The 27,902-nt window shown below is 34.9% G+C and overlaps 2 protein-coding genes across 5 annotated transcripts in view; one reads left to right on the plus strand and one right to left on the minus strand.

Annotated features, from left to right (window-relative positions):
• Window positions 1-16,143, plus strand: part of GUF1 (GTP binding elongation factor GUF1) — a 39,801-nt gene extending 23,658 nt beyond the window's left edge. The window contains exons 17-18 of one of the 2 annotated variants that reach the window (XR_009701094.1): window positions 15,399-15,550; window positions 15,966-16,143. Coding sequence is in view for 1 of the 2 variants with exons in the window: in XM_061192227.1 (XP_061048210.1) it covers window positions 15,399-15,413 (15 nt within the window). In the remaining variant the exon portion in view is untranslated. Of the gene's footprint in view, window positions 1-15,398; window positions 15,613-15,965 lie in introns of those variants that run through there. The other variant, XM_061192227.1, reaches the window with a different exon arrangement.
• On the minus strand, window positions 67-27,830 carry GNPDA2 (glucosamine-6-phosphate deaminase 2). 3 transcript variants are annotated; one of them, XM_061192232.1, is made up of 7 exons: window positions 27,728-27,830; window positions 24,230-24,391; window positions 19,983-20,084; window positions 18,742-18,924; window positions 12,770-12,954; window positions 6,942-7,116; window positions 67-850 (listed from the first exon to the last, which is right to left on the minus strand). In XM_061192232.1, the coding sequence occupies exons 2-7, from the start codon at window positions 24,351-24,353 to the stop codon at window positions 789-791; spliced, it is 831 nt and encodes a 276-aa protein (XP_061048215.1). In that variant the 5' UTR covers window positions 24,354-24,391; window positions 27,728-27,830; the 3' UTR covers window positions 67-788. The 3 variants fall into 3 exon arrangements, with proteins under 3 accessions (XP_061048215.1, XP_061048214.1, XP_061048217.1); XM_061192231.1 differs by having other exon boundaries at window positions 27,716-27,830; XM_061192234.1 differs by lacking the exon at window positions 24,230-24,391 and having other exon boundaries at window positions 27,716-27,830.
• Between the last annotated feature and the right edge of the window lie 72 nt (window positions 27,831-27,902).

The raw sequence follows: 27,902 nt of genomic DNA on the forward strand, positions 1-27,902 counted from the left end.
ATCATTTATGAAGTTTAACGATAATCAGAAAATTTTCTTCAAAAAAATTTCCTTAAGTGTGTTGCTAGGTATAAAGCTCCTAATTGCCAAAATACTTAAATTAAGTGCATGAACCCAAGTCATTAAATAAAAATAAGAGCACATTTGTTTAAAAAAGTGCTACAGAAGGTGGTGCACAAAAAACATGCACTTATACATATTTTCCAAAAGGACGTAAACTGTACTTTTAGGCACTGCCGTCTCTTCAAATTTTCTGTACCAACAATATATAGCAGGACTTTTGATGTCCAGATGCTACTGCAGGAAGATGACTAAGGCAACCACGTGCAGAAAGCTTGTGCAAAGAGAATATAAAGATAGCATTCCGGAAGTAAAGGCTTGCAATGATAGTGGTTTGATACCTGAAAGGCTTGGAGTGTCTTCCTGTGATTAAAAAATTAAAATCTAATAATGCCACTGGAGTCATATAAATGGTACTTTATGTACAGAATTGTCGCCTTTAAAATGACTTAAAATTTGTAAACAGGCAGACATTTCATTTCTGTGCTATGTTATAGAGTGACTGTGGCTTCTGTAACAACTAGCTGATCAACTGTGAGAGCCAATTACGTCTAAACCCTAGTATAAAATGGACACATTGTAAATATGGAATGTTTAACATATAGATATTAGACTTCAAAAATGACAGTATTCAAAAATTCCCCAAGTTTTATCATATTGCATAGCTGAAAATTATCTATGTATAAAAGTGTTCTGTTGATTCAAGCAGAATTTTGATCCAGTCTCCTTCAGTTTGCTTCTTTCATACTGTACAGTGGATCCACAAGTTTATTGTGCACATGCATTAAACCTTAAAGAAAAAAAGCACAGTTCTAGTTGTATTTCTGATTTTGAACTATATCTCATTTAGAAAACAAAAGATTTAATATTAAAATACAAGTATACTGGCTCCCATCTAATACAAAATAGTTAAAATTATTGGAAAAATGCAAATAGAAATGTTTCAGAATGTTTAGTTTTAACTACCTAGCAAATATCAATTTAGTTATTTATGAAACCATGGATCTGGAATGGGTACAGGTTCTTTGTGAGTAACCAGAAGTAGGGGCAGTTCTTGTCTTTAGAACTTCCTTCAGTATGACAAAATAACAAATTTGAATACTAATTACATCTAGAAGTCTATTGAGTTTGACCCTCTGCCAGTTAATCTAACAGACTCCAACAAGGGGCTCAGAACTGTTGTTACATTAGTTCTCTAATATATTACCCTATCCATTCATTTGGCAAATTATTTTCTACTATTTTGACATGTGTATTTACAATAGGGGTTGATTACAAGCCACACAGAGAGGTTTACTAAAACAATAAGATAACCTAAATATCAATTTCCAAGTAAATTTAAATTTCGTCTTATAATTGGTATGCTTGTAAACTGTCCTTAATTTTATTAAAGCTTCTTGGGAAATATATTCCAGTTACTCATGTCTTAATGCACATGTATCATATTTCTTTGGGGAAATAAATTGTCCCAATTAATGAACTAAAGATTTTATATTTTGGAGGTTAAAGAAATCAGTTAAATTTACCAGGTTGTTAAGAACATGGAGGTTGGGAAAAGGGACTCATAATGTGGTTTTCTTAGGAAATGGGATTACTGGATCGATGAGACAGGGTACTTGTTAGTAAGAAGGTGTTCTTTGTCAGAAAGGCTGCAAAAGCACTCTAAAATCCAAACTGTGAAGGCCCACTTTTAAGAGATAAGCAAAGGGACATGCAAAGAACACTAAAGTATACATGTAGTAGGAGAAAAACCAGGAGTGGAACAGTGTTAAAAGGAGGAGAGAGAAATATTCACTCATGAAATTGAAAGAGAGAATGCTAATTAACTCAACAGCTCACTTCAGTGTCTAATCAGCACCTCAAACTTGTTAACAACATCCAGACCCATTTTCCCCTTCTAAACCATTTCTTTAAAAATATTGGTATATCGTGTTACCCTTTGATGAGCTGCTAAAGCCAGACAACTGAAATTCACTGTTGATTTTTTTCTCTTTCCTTTTTAAATTCAGCAGCAAGACTGGTGGGCACTACTTTCTGATTACCAACTCAGCACCCTACTTTCATCACTTCCCATTGTCCAATTTTTCTAAAAACAGAAGCTAGATTATACCATTTCCCTACTTAAAATTCTCCAATTGCTCTGGTCACTTAGAATATAATTTAGATTTTATTCTGTTGTCTTTGTTTATCCTTCTGATCTCATGTCCTCCCCACTCTCCCCCTTTTGTGTTACACTCAACCCTGGCTTTGTTGCTATTACCTCAGAAAGGCTAAGCTTGGTTATATAGTACAGGGTCCTTATATTTGCTGTCTCAATCAGCCTGGAATGCTCTTCTCCCTGAGCAAAGCATGATTATCTCCTTTTGGCTTTTTGGGTCTCAGCCCAAATGTCACCTTATAATGAATTACTATTTCACTTTCTTTAGAGCAATTTTCACTCTTAGAAAATGTTTTTCCTACCATGTCTCCAACTAGAAACTGAGGTCCAGGACCTTAAATTTACTGCTCTAAGTCCTGGGTCTATAAAGGTCATGATACATGGTGGAAGCTCAAGAAACATGTACTTTAAAAAAATCTGTGAAGATTCAGTGAGATGGTCTCTGGAAGCTTTTTTTTAACTTAAAATGAATCTAGAACATATATTGTTAAAAAGGAGGCAGGAGAAAAGGAGGGAGCAGAGACCAAAATTCTGCAGTTCAAGGTCCTGAAGACAGAAGAGTATCAAGGGCACTGGCAGAATGGCTAGACATGAAAGGAAAGGATGCTTAACGATTAGGATAAATTTAAAATCTTGGAGGTAGGACTGTGGAGGGACTGAAGGTAAGCCTTCCATGCAGCTGGAGGGACAGAAGGGTCAAAAGGTTAAAATAAGTAATGGGAAGAGTTTGCAAAAAGCAAAACAAGGAGCACAGCTAACCCAGGAAATGAAAGAATTATGTATAAAAAGTACCAAACTAAGCATAAAGGCACTTGATCGGTTCTGCCTCCACCTCAGGTATATGGCAGCCATTTATCCATCTGGCCTTATTTATAAAATGGAGTAACCTCAGCTCAAAAATTCAAAAAAGAAAGCAACGTACTCAACATAGTGCATAAAAGTCTTATAATGATGTTTGGTTTATATGTCTGAGACAATGTAATCTCTGATACTTGAATGTTTCTATAGTGACAGTTCCATAAAGTTATATAACCCTCCCTTCCATGCTTACCAGTGCGGACAAAAAGCCTGTGATAAAAATCCATGAGTATGTGGACAAACCAACAAATACTTCATTCATTAGACTGTTTTATGCAGAATATCTCCGAGGCTGGATTTGAAGCACACTGATTTATTGGCATTTGTTCTTTGCTCAAAAAATGTTAATACATAAGAATATTTTTCTCAGGGCTAATAACCCCTCCCCCCCAATACCCTTTTGAAAGGCCACTGATACGCAAGCCCTCATTTGCCTTTTCACTCTTAATTTTGTTTTTAAAGTATAAGCTAGCTCCATTTTATCGGTATACTTTGTTCTCTATTAAGAGGAACTTTTTCTGCTACTGTGCTAGCTCATCCTTACACCTGTGCTGTTGATTATGGCATTTTCTTCAAATCTAAATGTTGCCATCTTCTACAGCTCTCAGTCCCATCAGCTCAATTCAAGTTTTCATCAACTACTATCTAACTATAAAAATCTCTCCCTTAACATCCCTTGGACTTCACAGTGATTTACATAATTTAGCATGTAAACTGAAATGGTATCAATGTCATGTGTCATCCATCTACCTGCCCAACTATCTAGAATTTACCAAGTGTCTCCAGTGTACTAGGTAGGTACCCTTTGAGATGCTGAACTATTGCAATGAACCAAAACTAAAGTCCCTACCTTCATGGAGCTACATTTTATTTTCTCGAATCACTTAATGAGCCAGTTTTATGAAGAATGCCAACTACTTTCAGGCAGGGATACTTGTACTTGTTTTGGGTATAACAACACATGAAACAATGTACTTGAAGGCACTGTAACCCATGTTTCTTGGCTGATGACACTAACTGGAAAATACAGTTTATATTTACCAAAAATAAACATTAAAGGGTAATTTTTTTATACTGTAAAAGGTATCTGCTAATGAAAAATATTTACCAGATAATTATCTCTAAATAGAACCAATCTTATTTAAAACAATATTTAACTGAAAAGTTTAACAACCAGTATGTAAAAAGCAGCAAAATGGAGATTGGAGAGACCCAAGAGAGGGGACAACAAAGACACTGGTAATCTCAGCCCTGTGGTTTAGAAGATGTACCTCTTCCAGAGTATCAGCTCTTTGAGGATCATTCTACTTGATATAATTCATCTATCATATCTATCAAAGCTTAAAGCTTTGATCATGGAAAGAATACATCAGAGCTTAAAAACACACAACTTAAAACATGAGGATAAACATTAAAAATCCAACTCCTTTGTAAAGTTTTTTTAAAACGAAACACTGGCTGTAACTTGTACATAACATAAAGCTAGTTCCAAACTAAAAATAATTTTGGAAATTTTAGTACTTGCTTTCTGAATAATAAGAGTTTACTATGACTAAAGGTAAAAACTGACAACGTTCTACACAAGAATGTGATAAAAATAAATAATTGCTACTGAAATCATAAACAGAAGTAAATTCTAATGAGTATTGATAAAAATGCATAGACTTTCTGATGTTGCTTGAAGAAGAAAAGTTAAATATAATAGATTTTATAGTTGGGTTCAATCTGAATTCATTCAACCTCTATCAAGCTATTGGAGCTATTGGAGTAGGGCCTAAAAAGGATAAAACAAAACAAAAAAAATGTTCACCATGATGATGATGTCTTGAAAATATATTATCTCAGGACATGAAACATAGGTTTTATTTTTTAAAAAACAAAAAACTAGAATAAAACAAATTAAAATGTTTTCCTGTGATTTACTTATATCTTTCAAAAGATATATACTGAAATAAACTTCCATATGCTAATGATTTTTATTGTTTTAGATGCAGTTAACCTAGACTTCAAGAGCTAAATAATTAGAACCCTTTAAGATTCCTGTTGACACTTTTAAAGGGATGGCAGAAGAAAGAGTAGTGATGTGAATGGTATTTGAAGAATTACAGATTATAACTAAGGGATTCATTTCCTCCAGTATATCTTGCAGTGATATAATAATAATGATTTGGCAAATACATAAAACTACATTTATAACATGTATAAATTTATGAACAGTCATTCTACCTAATATCAAAATACCTTACTGTAAAATGAGGTCTATATATAGCCCAGAACAATATCGCAAATCCATTTTTCTCCATATTGAAGGAGGCATCCTGACAGAGGCTGATGTCCTGAATCTCTTCAGAAATATATACAGCTCCACTGGAAAATAATTTCTAAGTGACTTTAACATCCCTACTAAGCCTGTTAATTCACCTATAAATGGGATTATAAGAGTACCCATGTCATAGAATTGTGAGATTTAAGTAAATCAGTAAGTATAATATGCTTAGAATAGCACCGGGTCAAATAACTACTGGCTATTTATTAAATGTTTACTTCACTAAAATGTAAAAATTTTCTGATAAAAACCAAACTGACAAAAATCAGACAAGTATAGGGGTTTATGTGGGGATTACTGGTGCTAGAAAATGGCAATGTTAAATGAATCTCCTCAAAACTGTTATTAAAATATGTGGATAATGAAGATTCCTTCTATTAACTTTTTCAAGGAATCTAATATTTGTGATGAAACCTGGACTACATGGAAATATATGGGTAAAACGCCATCTAAGGGCTCTATCTTATTCACAACACATAACTGAGCTATTCTCTGCTTTTATCTGTCAAATTACTAACAAGCTAACAATTTTCAGCTTAATTTGGTATATTTGTGACTTGGTAAAAAACTGGTAATTTAACTGATAAAAATATAAATGACTGGAAGTAATCTAAGTGCTTAACACTAAGGAAACCTTTAACACCTTTTATTAGAGTAAAAAGATTTAAAACATATTTTCATTCATATAGTATCAGTAGTACACTTATTACATACTTTGTGAATTACTGAACTATATATATGACTAATTACATAATATTTTCATATCAGCTATATAAATACAGGTGCTTTGTAAAGAGTACCTATTTATACAGCTTGTTTATGTGTGTGTATTTATATGTGGAGTTGACTCAAGCAGGGAATGGCTTCTAAACTGAGTGTATTCAAGTTTCCTTGAAAATCTCTTAAACACCTATCACAGCAAGTATATATGGTTTTATATATATATATATATATATATATACACGTGCGTGTGTGTGTATATATATATACATGGTATGGTAAAGTTTAAAAATTACTGAACTAGACTGTAGGAAGAAGCAAAAGGAAGATAAATATGCAGAAGTCTGGGCAAACTCCTGCTTACTTGCAGTTTATTCCACACTGTTTGACATTTAGCAGAATTTATTGTGAAGATTAAATGAGACAGTGGGCAACCCATCTTATCCCCGATTTCATTCTAAACATAGCTGAGAGGTTAGAGTGGGACAGGTAAACACGAAAAAATTAGGACATATATACATTTCCTTTTGGGCTATTTAATCTTGTATATTCAATATGAAAGTAAAATATTTAATTTTGGGTTTCAAGAAACATCTTGTTTACTGAAAATATAGATTGAAGAGGTTTTCTTCAAGAAAAAATATTAGGAAATTACTTTGAAAGCTAGTATTATCTGAAGTGAGACATTTCTAATCCTCAGCACAGTGCCAGTTTTCAATAGGCCACAATGCAGGATGTAACTCCCCAATCATACTAAGTTTTAATTGTCATCTACAATGGAACATTCTCCCAGTCTGCTTTTGAAATTTCAGTGCTCACCTTTAAAGTATTTCACAGTTTTAACTCTTAATTCTAAAGTAGCATCTTCATCACATACAAAAATAGTTCGGGGATGTTGCTGGAAAGCTGAAACAGTCCACATGTGATTGACTCCTTCTTCTATTGCTTTGTAGAGAGCAAATGCCTTGTGTGCACCTGTTATGAGGATCATTACCTGAAAAATCGTGAACATTACTTGTCAATTCTTAAAACATGTTCCAAATGACTAGGAAGCTCTATTTTTTTTTAAACAAAGAATTTAGCACCAATATTTTTCTGAGGGTTAAAATAAAAATAAACAGCTCCATATTTCTTCATAGTTCAAGGTATTTATTTCTGCTCTTTAAGGTAACAGGCAAGCACAAAGTGTATCTCTACTTCTGGCTGAACAAAGTAAAATAGTATCTTGTAATGGAGTATTATTGAATATACCATAATGCCTATGATAATTAACACATTAAATACTGATGTGCAAGAAGAGACCTGGGAGAATGAAGAAAAAGGAACAAAAGGGCTGTTTTGCAAAAGCAGAGTTACAGATCAACAAAGAATTTATATAACCAGGAATGATATACCAAATTGCTCTAGTCCAGATAAGCAATAGATATTACTTTGGAAAAGCAAAAGACTCTGAAATAACAGGTATTTTAAAAGTAATCTAGAGAAATGAGCCTAAAGATTGTTTCATTGAACAGGTGCTATCTAAAGCTGTTTTGGAACAAAACTAGATTTAAAGAAGGGTTCAGAATCCACTTAAATGCAGGAACTGTCCTTTAAACACACATAACTTGAGACCATCCTTAGGTACAGAAAATCCAAGCTCTTTGTCCCAAATCCCTGATAGCCTATAAGTCAAAGAACGTGTGCAAATGTGAGTGTATAGGTGTCTGAATGAATCTAATCTTTAACATTTTTAGCAGTCAATCAATCTTGTTTTTACAAGTTAAACAGTTTATGTAATGTAATAAATCTTTAAACATGATTTTTTTCCTCATTATAATTCTAAAAAATGAATGCTAAAGTGGTTGTAATTCTAAAATATCTGTAACAACGTAAAAATTCTGTATTTCACATTTTATAACCAGACCTTCTAAAACAGGGAGGAACTTAAAGATTAATGAACCAGATATTACTGTATTTCTTTTATCAAGATCATTACTTTTCATTTTGAAGCTATATTTGATTAATATCAAAGCCCATGAATGAAATAAGATATGTATGAACTCCTACTGTTTTTATTGATACTTCTTGTTCTTAAGTATAGAGATCTAGGCTCAGTAAAGAATTAATATGCTGTCACCTATGATTAAAAGCATTTTTTAAAAATTAGCAATGCTTGATATAATAAGGTAAGCACAGCACTGATTAATGGGTTTATTAGTTTTCCTTACTGGAAATTAATATTTTTTTCTTAAGACTGATACCTGTTACAGAGGAGTTTGAAAAAAAACAACAAAATATTCAAGTTCTTTGCTCCATTCTGTCTTCTAATTCAGAATCTTTGGAATTAGGACCCAAGAATCAGGGTCCCTTAAGTGATTAGTATGCAATCTGGCAGAAGTCCTTATACTAGCACTTGATAAGGCTTTTTAAAACTATTTTAACACACACTACATTAAATGAGAATATGTAGTGATTGCTGCATGATGGATATTTTCTGAAGTTTAATTTATTTCAGGAGTTTTAAAATGTGATTTGGTGGTTTCAAAGTTAAACACTGAACTTAAGCACTTTTCGTGAATTATCTCATTTAACTACCCACATCAACAGCGTGAGATAAATACTATTCTTACTCATATTTTACAGATAAGGAATGAGGCACAGATATTATGTAACTTGCCCAAGGTCTTGGTAAGGCTGCTATATAAACAAGAGGTCTGATTCCAGCATCCATATCCTTAACAACTACAATAAGACATATATAACCTTTAATTGAGAATTAAGAAGAAATATCTGGAAAATCAGAAATTGAAGAAAATTCCTCTTGTAATATAATTTGATGTTGATAATACGTGATTATTTCTACTCTATCTGCTCCACTATTCTCAAGGAGAGTATTTCTTGTATTGTGAAAAAGCTTAAGAGTAGCCCTATCTGAAACCAAATCTTAAGGATAAGCAGAAAAGAAACGGGGGCATTTCAGACAGTTATGGGGTGGTCAGTAAAAAGCTAGATATTTGGTAAGGCTGGGCATAGGGAAATGAAATGGCTGAAAACTGAATTTTGATAATACAGAGCATTTTATGCCAAAGAGGCTAGATATCATCTTGTGATGAAGCAGCAAAGAATCAGAGACTCTTCATTACATGCATGAGTAATAACTATGTTTTTGAAAAAAAAAAAAATTCAGGCTGTAACAGAGAACAGGAAAGGTAAAGAATGGAGATAGCCATGATTTAGGATGGGTTTGCAATAATCCTTAAAAAACTGATATAGACCAGAAGTAAGGCAGTTCCGATGGAGGGCTGGATCCTTATTTATCTCTAAGTTAAATGGTGGAATGTGGTGACTGATTAGATGTGAAGAAGCTGAGAATGACACACGTTTCAAGTTCAGATAATTTTCATGGAGGGTGTTGCTATTCACCAAGGGAGGGAGACAATTTTGGTAGAAAGATGAATTTAAATTTTGAACAGTTTAAGTATAAGGAGTCAATTGGAAATATGAAATCTGCAGCTTCAGAAAAAGAACTGGCTAAAGATATGTACTGGTAGTTATCACTGTATTGAGCGTAGTTGACCTTTTTAGAATAGTACTAAATCTACCAAGAACAGGGTTGCAAAGTGTGACTGCTATTGATGTGTTAATTAAAAAAATAAAAACACACACACAAAAAAGGTCACTGCCTAGAAGTATGCATAGTGAATATGCAGTGCTAGGAGATGACACCCTAGGGAACAACAACATTCAAAAGGCAGACGGAGGAAGAAGAGCCAGGGAAGCATACTGAGAAAGAATGGTCAGAAAGAAAGAAGAATAATGGTAAAGATTTATGACGGAAGAAATAGTCCATAGGAATAAATGATGAAAAGAGGCCCAGTAGGATAAGACCTGTAGAAAAGATGATGGTCTTAACAATTAAGAAATCACTGGTGACTTCTGTGACATTCAGTAAGTCAACAAAATCAAAAGATTTTTAAGTTTTACTGGTTTTTCCTTATGTCATCACAAGAATAAACATTCAAATTATTATATATAATAAGCAATTCTAAAGATGCTACAGTAATGAAAAACAACTTGTCTTTTCTTTTGAAATTACCTTTAAAATATAAAGCATTATCTTTAAATATATCTCAGTAAAAACAAATTTTAGTCCTTTGAGGGTAAATTTGGCTTTCGTCAAATAGCCAAAAGTCAATAAAAATCAGATCTGGTGGTTCAGGTAGATAGCCAAGCTGTGGATAGAACCAACTTTGTCCAAAATGAATTATAGGCAAAAGTAATTCATTCAAACTATTCTCAACAGTAGCTGAATACCTATTATGTGACAGGCAGTGTACTGTGCTAGATATACATGACTCATAAACACTTGGAGATTATAAACTAATGAGGAAAGGTATTAAACAACGAAACATACAAAAACAATTACAAACTGCAAAAAGTGCTATAAACAAAGACTGTGGTAAAAGAATAAAAGAAAATAATTTTGATTATAAGGATTATGGTCAGAAAATGGAACTCTGAAAGCTGAAAACTGGTGCCAATTTAGCTAAGCAAGGGCTAGAGAAGTAGAATATTTCACAATTAATTAACATCAATGTAAGGCCTCAAAGCAAGGAAGGAGTGAAAATTGAGGGCAGTGACTTGTGTGGTTCATTACCTAGTGGACAATTCCCAAGTCTTAAGAAACCTATAATAACTTCTGGGTTGTCACTTCCAGGGTGTGTACAGAAGGTCCTCATTATCTGAGTTGCCAAAATGTGAAGATACTTACTGATGCACTGACCACTTAAAGATTTGTCTCCCATTCAAACCTACTTTCCATTCAACAGTGGCATCTGTCCCACACATGGATTTAAATTTTAAATATATTTGCAGTTACTGAAAATGACATTGAAGAACAGCTCACATCACAGTTAAAACCACTGGCAGATGAAAATCTGTACACATGAAGCCCATTAAAATTGAAGATAAAGAAAGTCATTAAGTATAATCATGTGATACTCGTTTCAAAAGAATGCTATGAAAAATCTAGCAGCACTATTTACAATAGCCAAGACAATGGAAACAACCCAAGTGTCCATCGACAGAGGATTGGTTTAAGAAGATTTGGTATGCGCACACACACACACACACACACACACACACACACACACACAAAGTGGAATATTACTCAGCCATAAAAAAGATTGACATACTGCCATTTGCAGCAACATGGACGGACCTAAAGAATATCATACTAAGTGAAGTAAGTCATACGGAAAAAAACATACTATATGCTATCACTTATATGTGGAGTCTAAAAAACAATACAAGTTAATCTATATAAAACAAAAAAAACTCACAGACATAGAAAAGAAACTAATGGCTACCAACGGGAAAGGGGGTAAGTTAGGAGTATGGGACTAAAAGATACAAACTACTATATGTAAAACAGATAAGCAACAAGGATTTACTATATAGCACAGGGAACTATTCAATATCTTGTAATAACCTATAATGAAAAATAATCTGAAAAAATATATATATAACTGAATCACTCTGCTGCACACTGGAAACTAACACACTATTGTAAATCAACTATAATAAAGCACTAAAGTCCTTGGGAAAACTACTAAATAATAAAAGTAGTTTTGCCATAATTTTCTTTACAGTCATGCTGGGAATGAATACTGTGAGGTGAATAGCATCATATAATTTTGTTGGAAAAATCAAAAGAAAAAAAATCAATGTTTGAATAATTCTGTTAATTCTAAGAATTAGCATAAGAGTTGCACTGTAACTTTAATTTTGTTATATGTAAGAAATCTTTTTGCATAACTTTCAGTTTCATATTTTAGAACTAAGATTGCTCTAATTTTTTTTCAATTTATTTACTTGAAACTTCAGTCTTTAAAGGGTCTTTTTTCATAAACCAATTATCTTTAGATGAAAAACTCCATTTTGAATGACAGTTCTATTTGTGCATTCAAGTCTAGATATATTTACATCAAGATCAGTTACTTATTCACCATACCTTGTCTGTACTCTTTCCTCTGAACCTGTCCAATCCTGCTGCCAGAAGGGAATGGAGTTTTGGGTTTCCATATAATTTAACCACTTATAATCATGAGCTGACTATAATTTGGTCTGTTATTCTCAGGGCAGGAAATGACAGCCCAATTAAAAACTAAAAAATTTGAGTCTACTGTTCAGAACTCTTGCCTTCTTAAACATACCAAATTTAGAACAGATCCAGCCCTAAAGGGGTTCTTTTTCCTCTGGAAACCAACCGAGCTATCCTCCTACAGTCAAGAATCACATTACACTAAATTATCCTAAGCCTCCAAAAGCAGTTTAATGTTAATTACGACTGCATCTTTGTTGCAACAGTCCTGTCACAAGACTATATGATCAGTGTGATTTTAGAACCTCAAACTGTGAAACAAGAAGAGGCAAGTAAAGCAGTACCCCAAAAGAGATGGTGCCTAATTTTTAGTTTCCAGCTCCAAAGACTTAATTTACTTGAATTCTAAACATGGCAATGAGCCTGACAGAAATTACTGAAAGCCAGACAACAATTTATACTGCAAATAGGATTAACCCAAAATAGCACTTATTTGACACCACAATTTTTCCAAAGTCTATAGACATCAAAGGAAAAACATCAAAGAACATTTAATTCTTACTTCTCTAGCATCCATCACTGTCCCCACACCAACCGTTAGAGCCATAGTTGGCACTTTTGATAAATCTCCATCAAAATATTTAGCATTTGCCAAAATGGTGTCCATTGCTAGAGTCTTTACTCTTGTCCTTGATACTAAACTGGATCCTGGCTCATTGAAAGCAATATGACCATCTGGACCAATTCCTTTCAAAAGAAATACATATACACACACATATATACATAAGTAAATAAGGTTTCTCAAAGTTCAACATGATTTAAAGACCAAAGAAATAGTCATAAACACGCTTACCTTGTTTTATTTGATAGCTGAATTTCTAATGCTGCAGTAAAAGATTTGTTCCTGTATTTGATTCAACAAGTATTTCAATGTTTTCCATATGCTTAGCATTGAGCTAGCATGATTCTAACAGCAAAATTAATTTATCACTTTATAATAATATTTTGTAAAGCAATTTCACATGCATCCTCTCAACAACACATATATTTAACCATCTTGTGATATAGTCAGATTAACCATATCTATTTACCTCATCTCCCCCTTTTTTTAAGCTCAAAAGGAAACTTTGATGCTAAAGGATAATATATGATTTGTTCAAGGTAATAATTTAGTAAGTACTAAGACAAAACTCAAATCTAAATCTTCTGATTCCTAACCCAGTGGTCTTTATATTCACACTTTAACTTGCTTGGTTCTAGTCTAGATGGGGCAGTTAACTACTGGACCTCCCTGTAGTATAGTTTCCTCACTTATAAAAATGTTTAGATTGGACAAGATATTATCTAAGGCAGTAGTTTTCTTCAAACTTTTTTGACTGCAACCTACTGCAAGAAATACATTTGACACTGCAATCTAGTACACATATAAATACAATTAAAACAGGAATTGCATGAAATAATACCCTTAGGAGGAGCCATTCAAGCTACTTTTGATTACATTTGGTTTCATTAACAAAACGTACAAAGGGAAATGGTGGATGTGACTGACCATATTGAGTTCATGACCTAATAATGTGTGACAGCCACAATTTGAAAACTCTGCTTTAAGGAGATCTACTGCCAGCTGAAATATTCTAGGACTGCCTCTAAAATATAGATAAGAATATGACATTTCTTATTTGAAGGAAATTGGAGGTAAATCTTTTCATAAAATCAAGAATCTTTCTATGGCATAAGTAAATCAAGTTTTATATACATGGACCCTACTTGCTGGTCAGATTTCTGGCAACTTCAATCAAAAAAATAAACCCACAAGTTCTCTGGGTCAAAATACCTGTTATACTTATATTCTGCATATTTAATGATATATACGTGTATCTTATTGGCTCTTAACACACAATTCTAACAACTTTTTCCCAGGCTACAACAAAGTAAAATATGACAAAGAGTAACCTGGTTTTGAATGAAGAAAGAACTGAAAACCTTAGGAAGCAAATATGAACTACGAAAGCACAATAATCTAGGAATTTTTAACAATATAGGATTAATTTTTAATCTAGTACATAAAGCCAGACCTATATGTGGTTAATATGTATGGTTTGTTTCCACTATTAAGTATATATATGCTTGTCTATTTTAAATCATAGATATGCATATCTCTCTAGATTTGTAAAACTGTTCTGCTTTTCCTCTTAAGTATACATCTGCCTAAATATTTTTATTTATATTTCTCTATAGAGGAAAGGATGGAACCAGGAAAATAAAGAGTTCCAGAAAAAACAGGAGGTCCTGTTAGTGGTCTCACCGGTGATTTGGGTCACACAAAAGTGTACAGCAAAGCTGAAATTATCAGGAATGGTTCATGATGGAGAAGGGTCAATACATTCCCTTACTATCAGTCACTATCAAAAATTGAGCTTTTCCTGATAGAAAATTATATTTTAAAAATGTTCAGAATGTTTTACAAAGCCTTATAAAAATTTGCTTAAAAATAATCATGAACTCTAAACACCATGGTTAATTCTTATTCAGTCTTTTTTTTTTTAATTTATTTTATTTTTGGCTGGGCTGGGTCTTCGTTGCTGTGCACGGGCTTTCTCTAGTTGCGGCGAGCGGGGGCTCTCTTCGTTGTGGTGCGCAGGCTTCTCATTGCGGTGGCTTCTCTTGTTGCAGAGCACAGGCTGTAGGTGTGCAGGCTTCAGTAGTTGTGGTGTGTGGGGTCAGTAGTTGTGGCATGCAGGCTCCAGAGCACAGGCTCAGTAGTTGTGGCACACAGGCTTAGCTGCTCCAAGGCATGTGGGATCTTCCCGGACCAGGGCTCGAACCTGTGTCCCCTGCATTGGCAGGCGGATTCTTAACCACTGCGCCCCAGGGAAGCCCGATATCAACACCTTTATGAAACATCCCTAAAACCTCTGAGTCTGGATTGTGTGTCTTTCCTGTGTCTGTAGTTCTGTGGGCTAGAAGGTAAACTTCATGAGAGTAGACTTTCTCTTCTTCATAACTGTATCCTTACTATTTAGAACACATGACACACAGGAGGCCCTCAATAAATAACGGTTGAATAAATGAATGGATGGTTGGTATTCTTCAGAATGTTCAGTATAGTTTTTGCCCCCTTCTACCCTGCTCTGCTCCCCTCACAACAGGGGCTAGACCAGTCATAACACCCTATATCTCATATCGTTTAGGCAGAACTGTTGTGATCTAAGGACAAGTACCTAGGCCAAGCTGAAACAATCAGAATTTCTCTCTATAAATCTGAAACTTGACCAGGAACACAGAAAGAAAGAAGGCATCTAGAGCTGAGGCATTTGATGACAGCACTGCAGGAGAGGATCAGGTAAGTCCCTGCTTCAGTGATCTGAGGCTCCTGGTTCTTGTTCTTCTAAAGACTTGTTTTTTCCAACTCTGATATCAATTCTGTAAGTTACCCCAGAATCATTCCAATAAATTCACTTTTGGTCTCATTAGTAGACTACATTTACTTGCAAATCAAAGAATCTAATCGTGTAACCAAAGTAGAAGGTTAAAAATTTCCCCAGTGCCTTATTTTTACCTTTTAAACACAAATTATCTTAAGATAATTTTAAAGTTAATAATGCTTTTAGAGTCTATTTATAGATTTCCATGTTTGTGTACTTTATTGCTGGGTATGGATCAGGAATTGCATGATACACCTTATTCTTTCTCCCAACAATTTTGTCATCAGATGAAGAACTTCTGAGTATGTATTTCCTCCTTTCTCCTTTCTACAGAGGGAAGGGAACTCTTGCTCCATTTCCCAGGACTGAGCAATGGTGGATTAATACTCTGGAGCTCTTCTCTGGTCTTACTATTTCCAATTCAGAGGAGAGGAGTAGGAAACCCCATTCTGGCCTCAAGCCCAACCTGCAATCTCTAATCCAACTTTACCTTTAATAAAGCTGACATTTTGATCCCATTTGGCTCAGTTCTTAGTGTTTTTATTAACCAAACCCTGGAACAAAAGAAGGGTAAGTGGTAAGACCCAGATACCAAGCCTCATCTTGAATATCCAATGATAACAACCTAGATCAACGAAGGTGAAGAATCAAATGAGATTCTTTCATGAGACAGATCCAATAATAGGGTATCCCAAACAGGGAAAAGTTCAAAGAAAATGTAATAAGCCAACCCTCTGTTCCCTATACACAATTATGTGTCCCTTGCATAATAAATATAAACGGTCAGACCCTGGATTAGCCCACGACTACAATGAAGGTGTTAATGGAAGAGGAAAGGAAATCCTGTTAAATTTTTTTGCAAGGGGAGAACTACAGGAATTTTAAGACAAAAATTGGTTAAAAAACAAAATAAAGTTCTTTTCAGTAGTAAGAGTCAGTGATAAACATAAATAATTATAATTATGCTCCATTAGTTTCTAAGGTAGAACTAAGGTGGGTTATTGTGAGGAAATGCACTGAAAAACTTTAGCTACAAAGAAACAAGAAGTGGCTTAAAGCTATGGGGAAAGAAGAAAGTTTACTATAAATCTCTGAAAAGGGAAATTAAACCTTAAACATTACGTTAAGCTAAAATATTTTCTGGAAAGTAGGCAAAAGGACAAAATGGAGTTAAAGAGTTCTTATCAGTTTTTTCCCCCCCAAGTAAATTCTACTTCCTGGCATTGAGACCCCAAGGGATTTGTCACAAGAATCCTTATGTAAGGTCAATAAATTAACAGGAAAAAATAAGTCCTCAAATAAAGAAGTAAAAAAATACTATTTATGTTATCCATTCAGCCATTTTTAATACTAAAGTTTTAATAATTGCCATATCTTTTTGTATAATGGTAAATGAGTGAAAATATTTCTTGATATAACTAAGATAAACAGTTTAGGTATATTATTTTACAGTAATTCTACTTGATTTTGGTAGAGTTTAGAAAATCTAAAGAATGCATGGGTAGCGCGCACTCCTTAAACATTTTCAAATATCTACTGCCTGGGCCTTGATATTGGTAGGCGCAAACGGTAATTATCTCAGAATTGAGCAATACGGACAAAACTGGAATGCAAATGTTTTCCAGGAATAGTGAAGTAATATCAGCAAGTTTTATTTAAAAAATAGATACTTTATATTTTGAAAAGCAAACTAGTCTAACTTGGATTCTTGCTCAGATAAAAAAACCATCCTGTCTATTTAAGAAAGTAATTGATATTAGTTCTGCTAGGTAGAGATAACAATTTCCTCAAAGAGAAAAACTTCAGTCTTGCTGGATACCCTTAGAGGTAAATCAGTAAAAAAGCAGGACATTCAATGAACTAAGGAAAAATTACTTCAGAAACTACACCTCAGAGACAGAGTGGAGTAACACTTAATGGATTACCAACTACATACCAAGCACTGCACAAGACATTTTATACATGTTATAATGTGGTTAATTCTCATCAATTCTGAAATGGTTAATATAATCCTGTTTTACAAATAACTTAATTATACTGAATTAGTATACTGAACTAATTTACTGAAATCAATAAATTTCCTAAGATCTTACAGATAGTAAGTGGCCAAAACAGGATGCTAATTTTTGTCTGACGATAAAACCCAATTTTCTCCAAAGGCAACCAAACACCTCAACAATACCTGGCCACCTCAACCATAAATTAACCTCAGTACAGGTCTATTGAAGATCTAATTCATATAATTTTGAGCAGTCTTCTAATAAATTAATTATAAGATATACCTAGATCTAATGGATATATCTATCTGTATATATCTAATGTTAATTTAGAGCTTTAGTATGTTTAGTTGAATACTAAAGAATCTGGCAAAAAACAATTTGGTTTCAGTTTAGATGATGTACTATTCATATGCTTCATACTGATGGCAGAAAACCATATTGTCATTACAAAGGAAGAGATTCTTTCACCTCTTTTCAATGGTAGATCATGAACACACAATATACATACACATATGTATGTTTGTGTGTGCACGTATATATATAAATTTCAAGCGGAATTTAGTTAATTAAACATTTACTTTAGAGTGTTTTAAGACAATTATACAGCTTAATTCATATTAACTAAAGGCTGATGATAAAAATCTTACATTCTTAACTCATTTCTTAGTGAAATGAAGCAACATGAATGATCAGTAGAGAAATGTTAAAATCCACCTGTTCCACATGCAAACTTTCAGAGATTTAACGCTGTAATTTGATAAGAAAGCTGGGTTGGGGTTTTAAAGAAACAGTAAAAGAATAAGAGTATCATTTAGGAAAAGAAACATATCACTCGTTTTCTAAGATGTGGTAAACTATCAGTTCTAAAGAGGTAATTAGGCAGGGATTAGGACCTATTTCTCAAGCCATAATTTAAACAATTCCCACTTGCAACATTAAGATTATTTTTTGATGAAAATAAAGTAAAATAGAAATCAATAGCTGAATAAATGGGTATTACAGACAGTCACAGATGTTCTTTACATTACACGAAGGTAAGTTTTGGGTTTTTTTTTAAAGCACCTAATCCAAATATTAATAAATGATTAATGACAAAATGTTTTACGTACCTCCAACAAAAAGATCAATTCCTCCAGCTTCTTTTATTTTCTTTTCAAATGCATCACATTCTGCTTGTAAATCTGTAGCATTCCCATCAAGGATATGAGCATTATTAGGATCTATATCAATATGCTTAAAAAAGTTATTCCACATATAAGAATGGTAGCTTTCAGGATGATTTCTGGGAAGTCCTAAATACAAAGTTAATGAATAAAAATGTAACTATTTCCAGGAATAAATCTAAAGTTTACTTTTTTGATTAAGCCATAAATACTATTTAAAATATGTAACATTTCTATACCATATTCAATTTAAAAGCATTTTTATATGGAATATATGCTTATTATGTGCCAGGCATTATTTTAATCACTGTACATGTACGTATTAACTCAATGTGTACAACGTCTATGGAAATAACTATTATCAATCTCATTTTATAGATGAACAGAAACACAGAAAAGTTAAATTAACTTTCCCAGGGTCACAGAGCTCATAGAGGGGCTGGAGCACAGAAGTCTAGTTCATGTGCATGTAATCACTACATTCCCCTTCTCAAATACAAAATTTTAACCAATAAAACTGATTTATGTGTTAAATTCAACATAAATTAAATGGCCACACAACTGAAATCTTGATCTACGTTCTTCCTCTGTTATTCCTATTTACATGCAAGGTATACTAAATTACAACAGTTCTTTGACAATGGCTCAGGCTACCGTTAAAAATGTGTACCTATAAAATTTAAATTTTAACACAGAGTTTATATGTATCACTGATCTTTCTAGTTAAGCAAGGTCACAATCAATAAATTATAAAAGCTTCAAGGCTACAAATATAAATAGCCTTATATTTAAAAAATATTTTACTAATTACATACATATTAATAAATTTATCCCCACAACAACACTGGTTTTAACTTTGCCTTAAGAAAAAAAGAAAAAGAGAGAATGAGAAATGTGAATGAATTGGCTCAAAGTTGATGGAGCCAGGACTTGTAAGTGCCATAGCTGAAGACGAATGCAAATCTTCTGATTTCTAGTCTCACGGTCCTTCTACTATGTCATGCTGTCATTACAAAAATAGTTTTTTTATATAAACTCCCATCCCCACTACAAGGTAATACATTATACTCTAGAAATATATTCATATTACATTCAAAACAAATTTAAATAATGTTAATATTCTCAATATATTAATTTTATTTAAAATATAACATATCCAAATAATATATTCAAGTAATATAACTTACCTACATATTCATCCATGTTAAAGGTCTTCACATATTTAAAAGAAAGGTCTCCATTCTTGTGATATTCTATTAGTTTTTTATAACATCCTAAAGGTGTACTCCCTAAAACAGATAAAGATTCCATTTTCTAACATAACTTGAAAATCTAATTTAAAAAGAAGTTTATATTAACCTTATTCTCTTCTTACTTAATGGTATTTTATATTTCTAATTTATTAGGCAAACAATTATTAATTTAAATACACATTCAATTAACAAATATATGTTGAATTAGTCTCTCTACAAGGTAACCTAAAATTTTAGTAAACTAGAATTTGCTGAATAAAGCTGGGAATCTGTCAGCAGAAATTATAGCTTGGAAAATTATTCTTGTGTCATTGGATATTTGGAATTAATGGTGTATATTCCAGGATTAGAAACTTCTAGAGAGCACATGTGAATTAGAAGAAAAATAAACGTCCCACCTTTAGAGAAAAAACTTTATTTAGAGAGGGATTTGTAGCATAAATGATACATAAATAGGTCAAGTATTGACCATTCAGTGAAATCAAAAGGGAAACCAGAGCTGAATTTAAACACTGCCTCTACTTTCAAAATAGAAAGTGGCAAGGATTGAGTGAGGAGGCTTATCCTTTAAGTTTTTAACTGGAGCTCCTGTTTCTCATTTTGTATTATTTTCAGCATATATCAGCTAAAATGTATAAAGTAAAATGATTTCTAGGAAATGGGATCTTGGCTTTGGATACTTCATCTGAGTTCTTAATGTTATTGTTTTATAAATGTGATTCTTTTATGTTTTATAAAATTAAGGTCTGCTTGATAGTGCTCCATGAAACGACACAACAAAGATAAATGAATTTAGCCACTTGAGGATGGCCTCCCTTTGTTTTTTAAATTTGCTGTATTTTTTCACTTTAACTACAAATTCGAAGACTAGATTGACTACATTCTTACAACAAGCAACCTGGCCCACACAATCCTGGTCAGAGTACTGGTTTTTAGTCCACCCACCATCACAAAACAAAATAAAACACCCAAACACAAAATGTCTACTCAAGAGGCAGGGAGAAGTATGGCAGAACTAAGCAGTCTCTGGCAAAAAAAAACACACCAGAAAAACAAAAAAACAACAAATACAAAAAAAATCTAGAGTAGTAAAAAGACTGACTCTCATTTAAGATGACAGAGTAATAGAAGTGGCTAAATATCACACAGACAGGTTCACAGAACAGAAGACTAATAGGTTTTCTTGAAGTTAAGCACACATATTGTTTTAAATTGTCATTAATAATTTAAAATTTATGTGGTCAAACTTTACAATTCCTTCTCAAAGAACTATAGCCCACTAACATGAAACCTGGATAAAAGATGGATAAGTATGCTCTTCTTTCTCCTTCTCTAGAAGCATAACAAATTTTCTGTGTGTATCTTTCAGTGTCAAGAGAACAGTTATAGGACTCCCTCCGTAATTGAAGGACATATGAATAAAAAAAGAAGTTGTCACAACAGTAATAAAAAACACATTCATTTTCTACTTTTTAATCAAAGTGGCTGAATAGAAAAAAAACAATGGAAGATATGGTACAGGGTGAACTGGTAAAAGAAACTTCATTTTAATATATTTGCTTTGCAATACTTATTTACTAACATAACTAATTTAGCAAGTGCTTACTATGATTCACATATGACAAAGATTACGACTGTTTCTGCTCTAAAAGAACTCACAGAATACAGATAGACAAGTACAAAGTAACTATAACACAAGGAAAAAGATAAATAACCTATAAGAAGTCCAGAGCAGTATAGTGAATCAAAGAAGAACACACTATAGTCTTGCTTGTTGGAGGAAGGATGAAAGATGGCATTTCAACTGAGTCTTTGAAGAAGAAGTGAAATTCCCATAATCAAAGAATGGGTTAAGCTGTAATTGAAAATAGAAAAAAGATGGGGGAGGAGGTTCAGAGATGACACTTGTATGCCTACCATGTGCTAGATGCTATGCTGGTGCTTCATACATTAGCTAATGGAAATCTCACAAGTTTGGGAAATTGGCATTATCTTTCCCATTTTGAAGGTGGAAGAGTTGGGGTAAAAAAATTAAGGAATGTGCCAAATATCACACACACGGCAGTGAAGCCAGATATTCAAGAGATTCTGCCTGGTTCCAGAGCTCATAAAGTTCTTATTATACAGTATGCTAGCAACATGAGTGAAAGTAAAGCCAGCAAGTTCAGGCCTGTTCTTTGAACTACAAGCAGTGTAACCTGCCTACCCTGATTCAGTGTAGAGGAATAGTGGGAATAAGTCTGGGAGGCAGGTTGGGTGCACAGCATGCAGGCCCTTAAATGTCAAGCTTGTCAACATCACTTCAATAAATATATTACTGAACAGGGCTTCCCTGGTGGTGCAGTGGTTAAGAATCTGCCTGCCAATGCAGGGGACACGGGTTCGAGCCCCGGTCCGGGAAGATCCCACATGCCGCGGAGCAACTAAGCCCGTGCGCCACAACTACTGAGCCTGCACTCTAAAGCCCACGAGCCACAACTGCTGAAGCCCGCGCGCCTAGAGCCCGTGCTCCGCAACAAGAGAAGCCACTGCAATGAGAAGCCCGCGCACCACAACCAAGAGTAGCCCCCGCTCGCCATGACTAGAGAAAGCCCACACGCAGCAGCAAAGACCCAACACAGCCAAAAATACATAAATAAAATAAATTTTAAAAAAAAGATATGTACTGAACAGATATTCCCCAGAATTGTGTTTGGTGGGGCGTAATTACAACATAGCATGTTGTTTACAGAAATGTATGTTCAAATTTCAAAAGCACGGGGTGCGGGGAGGTAAGGATGGGGCATGATTAACACTGTTATTCGTCAATGAAGGAGAAAAGTAGAAAATGTTAACAAAGGTTTTCCAGAGATATACCCTTGGCAGATGTATTATTAGGCAGTAATACTATCCAAAATAAAGCAGAAGAATTGTATATCAAAATACACAAAAACATGTTTAGCACTGCTGGCGTTTATGGCTCTGAAGCCTTTCTGCTCCCATACTCAAATTACTGTTTATTTCTTCATAATTAAGACAAAGTGATTAAGGCAGCTAGTCTGAGCATGGCCCAGGTTTACAGAAGGCAAACTGATACAGAGGCCATGTTCAACCACTGGGGCTCACATATCAGAACTGTGGGTGCTGAGGGGGCCCATTTCTGGTGTGCACAATTTAAAAAAATTCCTCTTTGCCATTCTTACCAAGACCTACTGCCATGGACCGAAAAACAAAAAGCAAAACAACAAACAAACAAAAAAATCAACTTGGTGAGCTAACAGTATCTTTCATGGAAATTATGCAAGTGAAAAACAATTATGATTGTAGCTTTTCTATAGTTGACATGTATGGGGGGAGGAGCAAGAGGAAAAAATACTGTTTAAATAAAACACACTTATGAGAACCTTAAATTTACATAGTGTTTACAGTATACAAGGGACTTGCTCTTATTTGAGCTTCAAAACAGCATTGTAAGCTACTAATTTCCTTATCTTCCTTAAAAGTAAGGAAAACAAGAATTATGGTGTAGAATAAATGCCCTTCAGTCACCAAGAAAGTAGCAGCTCTGATTCCAGGTCCAATACTCTTTCCTATGTAAGTCAACAATATCAAAGTACCATGTATCAGTGACACCACTTGGTTATTTTTTAAGAAAAACCTTAACGGAGAACTAAATCCAATAAAGTGTATAATTAATGCTTATGTTCATTCTGTCATGAAGACATACCTGTCTTCAATTTTTCACCTGTAATACTTCTAAAATAGAAAATAATCATAGAAATAGCAAAGGGCTAATAAGATAATATGAGGCATATGAGGTAAAATTAAGAGGCAGTAGTACATATTTTAGGTACCTCTTAATGATCAATGAGAAGGCTAATCTCCCAAGAAACTGCATGAATAGTGAAAGCAACATCCCTAAATACAAACAAAAGACTACTAGAAAAAGTTACAAAAAATATCATGACCATGACCTGAGCTATATTTCCTTTTCCATTCTGGAGTGGTAGGTGAGACAGAATTTTAACAAATAGTAATGAAACTTAGATACCAGATATGTCTGTATCTATGTATTTGACTTTATATCCTAATACGTTAAATCAGTGATATGTCAAGAAATAAACAGGAAACATATTTTACTAAGAAAAAGCCTTCAATCCCACAGCCTTGAGTACCTAATATGGAAAAAAATGGTGCATTACCTGTTGGCAAACCCAGTGTAAAATATCTGTCCTGTCCAGGTCTGAATTGAATGATGCAATTACAGATGTATTTGGCTGCCCATTCACTAGCCAAGTCATAGTTATCAAGAATTACAAGCCTCATTATGGTGATGCACAGCTTCCAGGACAAGAAGTTCAAACCTGAGAAAATTCCATTGTAGAGCACTTTAAGTAATTTACAGTCAAACAGAAGTACAATACATTGATGACTTTAAAAAGGACAGTACTTAAGAAAGACATGCATGTATACAAATACAATCTGTACTTTTAAAATAGTAATAAGGGCTGTTCTCTTTTGAACGAACTTTGGGTTCTGGGCAGTGGGCTAGGTCATTTAAGTACAAATATTAATTCTTACAACAACCTTCTGAAGTACATACAACATCCAGTTTTAGATGAGTAGAGGGACTGACACAATTCGACTGAGTTCACACAGTTACTAAGTGACAAAGCTGAAATTTTTATCAAGGCAAATTTACCATAAAGACATCACACTGCACTATCTCTACAGGTACACTATATAAAGCAACATAAAACAAATCTAAAGGCAAACAAAGCAGCACTCATTTATTGATTGCAAATTAATGGTAGTAATGATTACTCAGCACCTTTTGGGTTACTTACTAAAATCCAGAACTCTCCCTATGAATGATGTAATAACCAAACCTCCCTTCTGTATAAAAGTGATACCTGCACTTCAAAAAATTTCAATCAATACAGAAAGATACAAAGAAGTTAAAAAAAAAAAAATCGACCCAAATCCTGCCACTCCGAAATAATGCTCATTACTATTTGGTATACATCATTCCAGGTATCTATCTAATGCACACATATAAATAGGATGTATAGAAATAATTTCTAACAATGGGATCATACTAAACATGCTATTTTTAACAAAAAGCATAACAAATTTAATTCTTTCTGCATTAAACAGAAGCAAAAGAAAATAAAGTGAACTAAAGAAACTGCTGATCTCTGGGGGACAAAATTCTTCACAAAAAGCAATTTCAGTTCCTAAAAGAATATTCTAAGGTTAAGAAAAAATATTATACAAATATTAGGAGATCAGCATCATTTAAAAACTATGATTCCATTTTAGACAATGTGGATTGACCTACCACCATAAAAGATGTGAAAATTGCATTCTTACACTTCCTCCCGCCTCGATTTCTGTAACATGTATTATTTTATACTGCCAAGATTTATAACATTTACAATGTGTTCTACAACCATAATTCCCATTTTTTAATTCTTAGTTTTATATTTAAATGGATTCGTTACCCACACCAATCCTTTCACAAATGGCTTCAGCAGTCCTGAATTCTGTACCCACAAACCGTACATACAGAAGTAAGTCAAAATCTTTCCATTAGTGGGAGTAGGAGGTCTTATTACAATGAAAACACTGAATCTAAATATGTCCTTAAGAACATGATGATTTAGATTCTGGCATAACAAAAACTTACGATCACCATGATCTAGAGTTACGGCACAATAACAAGAGATAAATATCATTTACAGACAATAATTTACAAAGGAAGTCATAAATTCAGTCCAACAGGTGGACTTGGCCTCCATTTAAATTCATTAGTAATCTAATGGCAGAAACAACTTCAAAGTTACACCAAAGAATCAGAAACATTTCCTGGCTGTTTTAACCATCAAGAGATATACTTATCTCTAATAAGAGTATTCAGCAAAATGACTACTGATAAAAAGAGAAAAAAAAAAACCCTGTAAGGTGAGGAGGAGGAATGGCATTAGAGCTTTCCAAGTGTCTTCTGTGTTTTGGGGCATGCTATTTCTTTTCTCAGTTCAACACACTTGTGAGGGAGGGCCTATTAAATGCCAAGCACTGGGCTTCCCTGGTGGCGCAGTGGTTGAGAATCTGCCTGCCAATGCAGGGGGCGCGGGTTCGAGCCCTGGTCTGGGAGGATCCCACATGCCGCGGAGCAACTAGGCCCGTGAGCCACAATTACTGAGCGTGCGCGTCTGGAGCCTGTGCTCCGCAACAAGAGAGGCCGCGATAGTGAGAGGCCCGCGCACCGCGATGAGGAGTGGCCCCCCTTGCCACAACTAGAGAAAGCCCTAGAGCAGAAACGAAGACCCAACACAGCCATAAATAAATAAATAAATAAAAATTAAAAAAAAAAAAGCCAAGCACTAAGCTCTGTAGACACAAAAATGACAAAGATAAGGATCCTACTATCAAAGGGCTTAGACTCACTTAATAGTCTCTGGGGCAGAACTTATCCTCATTTTTCAGATAAAGAAAACTGCAACTCACAAGTTTATTACTGAAGTTATAAAGCTATTAAGTGGTGGAGGGTCTATCTGACTGAAAGATATATGCTTCCCAAAAGTGCCTTATAAGGAAGAATCACTTAGGATGCCTGTTAAAAAGATTCCCCGGACCTTTCCCTGGACATGGTGTTTCAAAAGATATGAAATGGGGTCCACGGAATCTGCACTTTTACAAATATCACAGGTGATTCTTACAATCAGGATAAATTTGGAAAATAACATCATACAAGATGACTTCATTGCACAGAGGTTCAAGTAAGCCTCTCAGACCAAGTACAAGCACGTTTTGCTTTCTTAAACTCTTCCGCGAGTCCAGAGTTCAGTTCCAAAGGTCCCAAATGAATCACCTCACCCAGAGAAAAGTAGAATGTCACATGTGTTCAGATTTTTAAATGTGTCTTCTTCCAGTTTTTGCCAATCCTCACACATCTGAACTGCTGCTGTGGTCGACCATTCTCTGACATCTTGACCCGACAGCACTCAAAAAATGACACAGCACCACCCCTGCCCTCATCTTCCCCTGGTGCTGATTCATTTTGGGTGTGCGTCCCTTAGACAAAGAGCTGCCAAACACAAACCTCAGAACTTTAAAGCTGGATGGGAACTTCTAGACGACTTGGGTTACACAGCTATTTTAGAATCTGTACTAGAATCTGGAACCTTGGCTTCCAGAATCCCTGCTCTGCGCTTTTTCCCTACAACACACTACACCTGACCTCAAAAGATTCCTGAAGCCCGACCAGGAAGGGGGCTCTCAGAGCAGGGGTCCAGGTCAGGGTCCCGACGAGGGGCGAGAAGCAGCAGAGAAGGCTGTGGTCCCTGCCCGGAAGGCGACGGCTGCAAACTCACCTCACCTGCCGGGCCGCTGGGCCCGTCTCTCCGCAAACCCTAACGAATGCAAATGAGGATGACCACTACGAATTTGTAACAAGTGTCAGGAGAAGACCGCCAAAGAGCAGGGGCCAGGGAAGCCCCGTCCCGAAGAGGACGGCCAGTCAAGTTGGAGGGGAACAAAGCAGGGGACACCACGGCCCCCGCCTCGAGGCTCCCGGGACCCCCATCCGCCCCGCGTCCCCGTCTCCGCATAGAGCCCAACGGTGGGTGCAACGACCAGCCGGGTCCCCGCCCGACTCCCCTTCCTGGTCCTTCCCGTGGACTCACCCGCGGACCCACCGGCTCTTCCGACGCTGGAACAGCGGGACCAACCAACAGCCAGTCAGCCCGGAGAAACACCAGCCGGCAAGAAAAGCGTGAAGCCTAAGGACCCGGATGTAAATCTAGGCGCCGATGGGAAGGCGGAGCGGCCTGCGGGTGCTGCGCATGCGCGCGGGTGCTGCGCATGCGCGCG

Source organism: Eubalaena glacialis, chromosome 5 (genome assembly GCF_028564815.1).
Source record: "Eubalaena glacialis isolate mEubGla1 chromosome 5, mEubGla1.1.hap2.+ XY, whole genome shotgun sequence".
NCBI lineage: Eukaryota > Metazoa > Chordata > Mammalia > Artiodactyla > Balaenidae > Eubalaena > Eubalaena glacialis.

Bases quoted from the DNA above. Each gene is read 5' to 3' on its own strand.
- GNPDA2 (XM_061192232.1), bottom strand. From the start codon at position 24,353: ATGAGGCTTGTAATTCTTGATAACTATGACTTGGCTAGTGAATGGGCA. The intron at 20,085-24,229 runs GTAATGCACCAT...TATCTGTTTTAG, and splicing joins TACACTGGGTTTGCCAACAG to GGAGTACACCTTTAGGATGT. The intron at 12,955-18,741 runs GTACGTAAAACA...TTCTTTTGAAAG, and splicing joins AATTGATCTTTTTGTTGGAG to GAATTGGTCCAGATGGTCAT.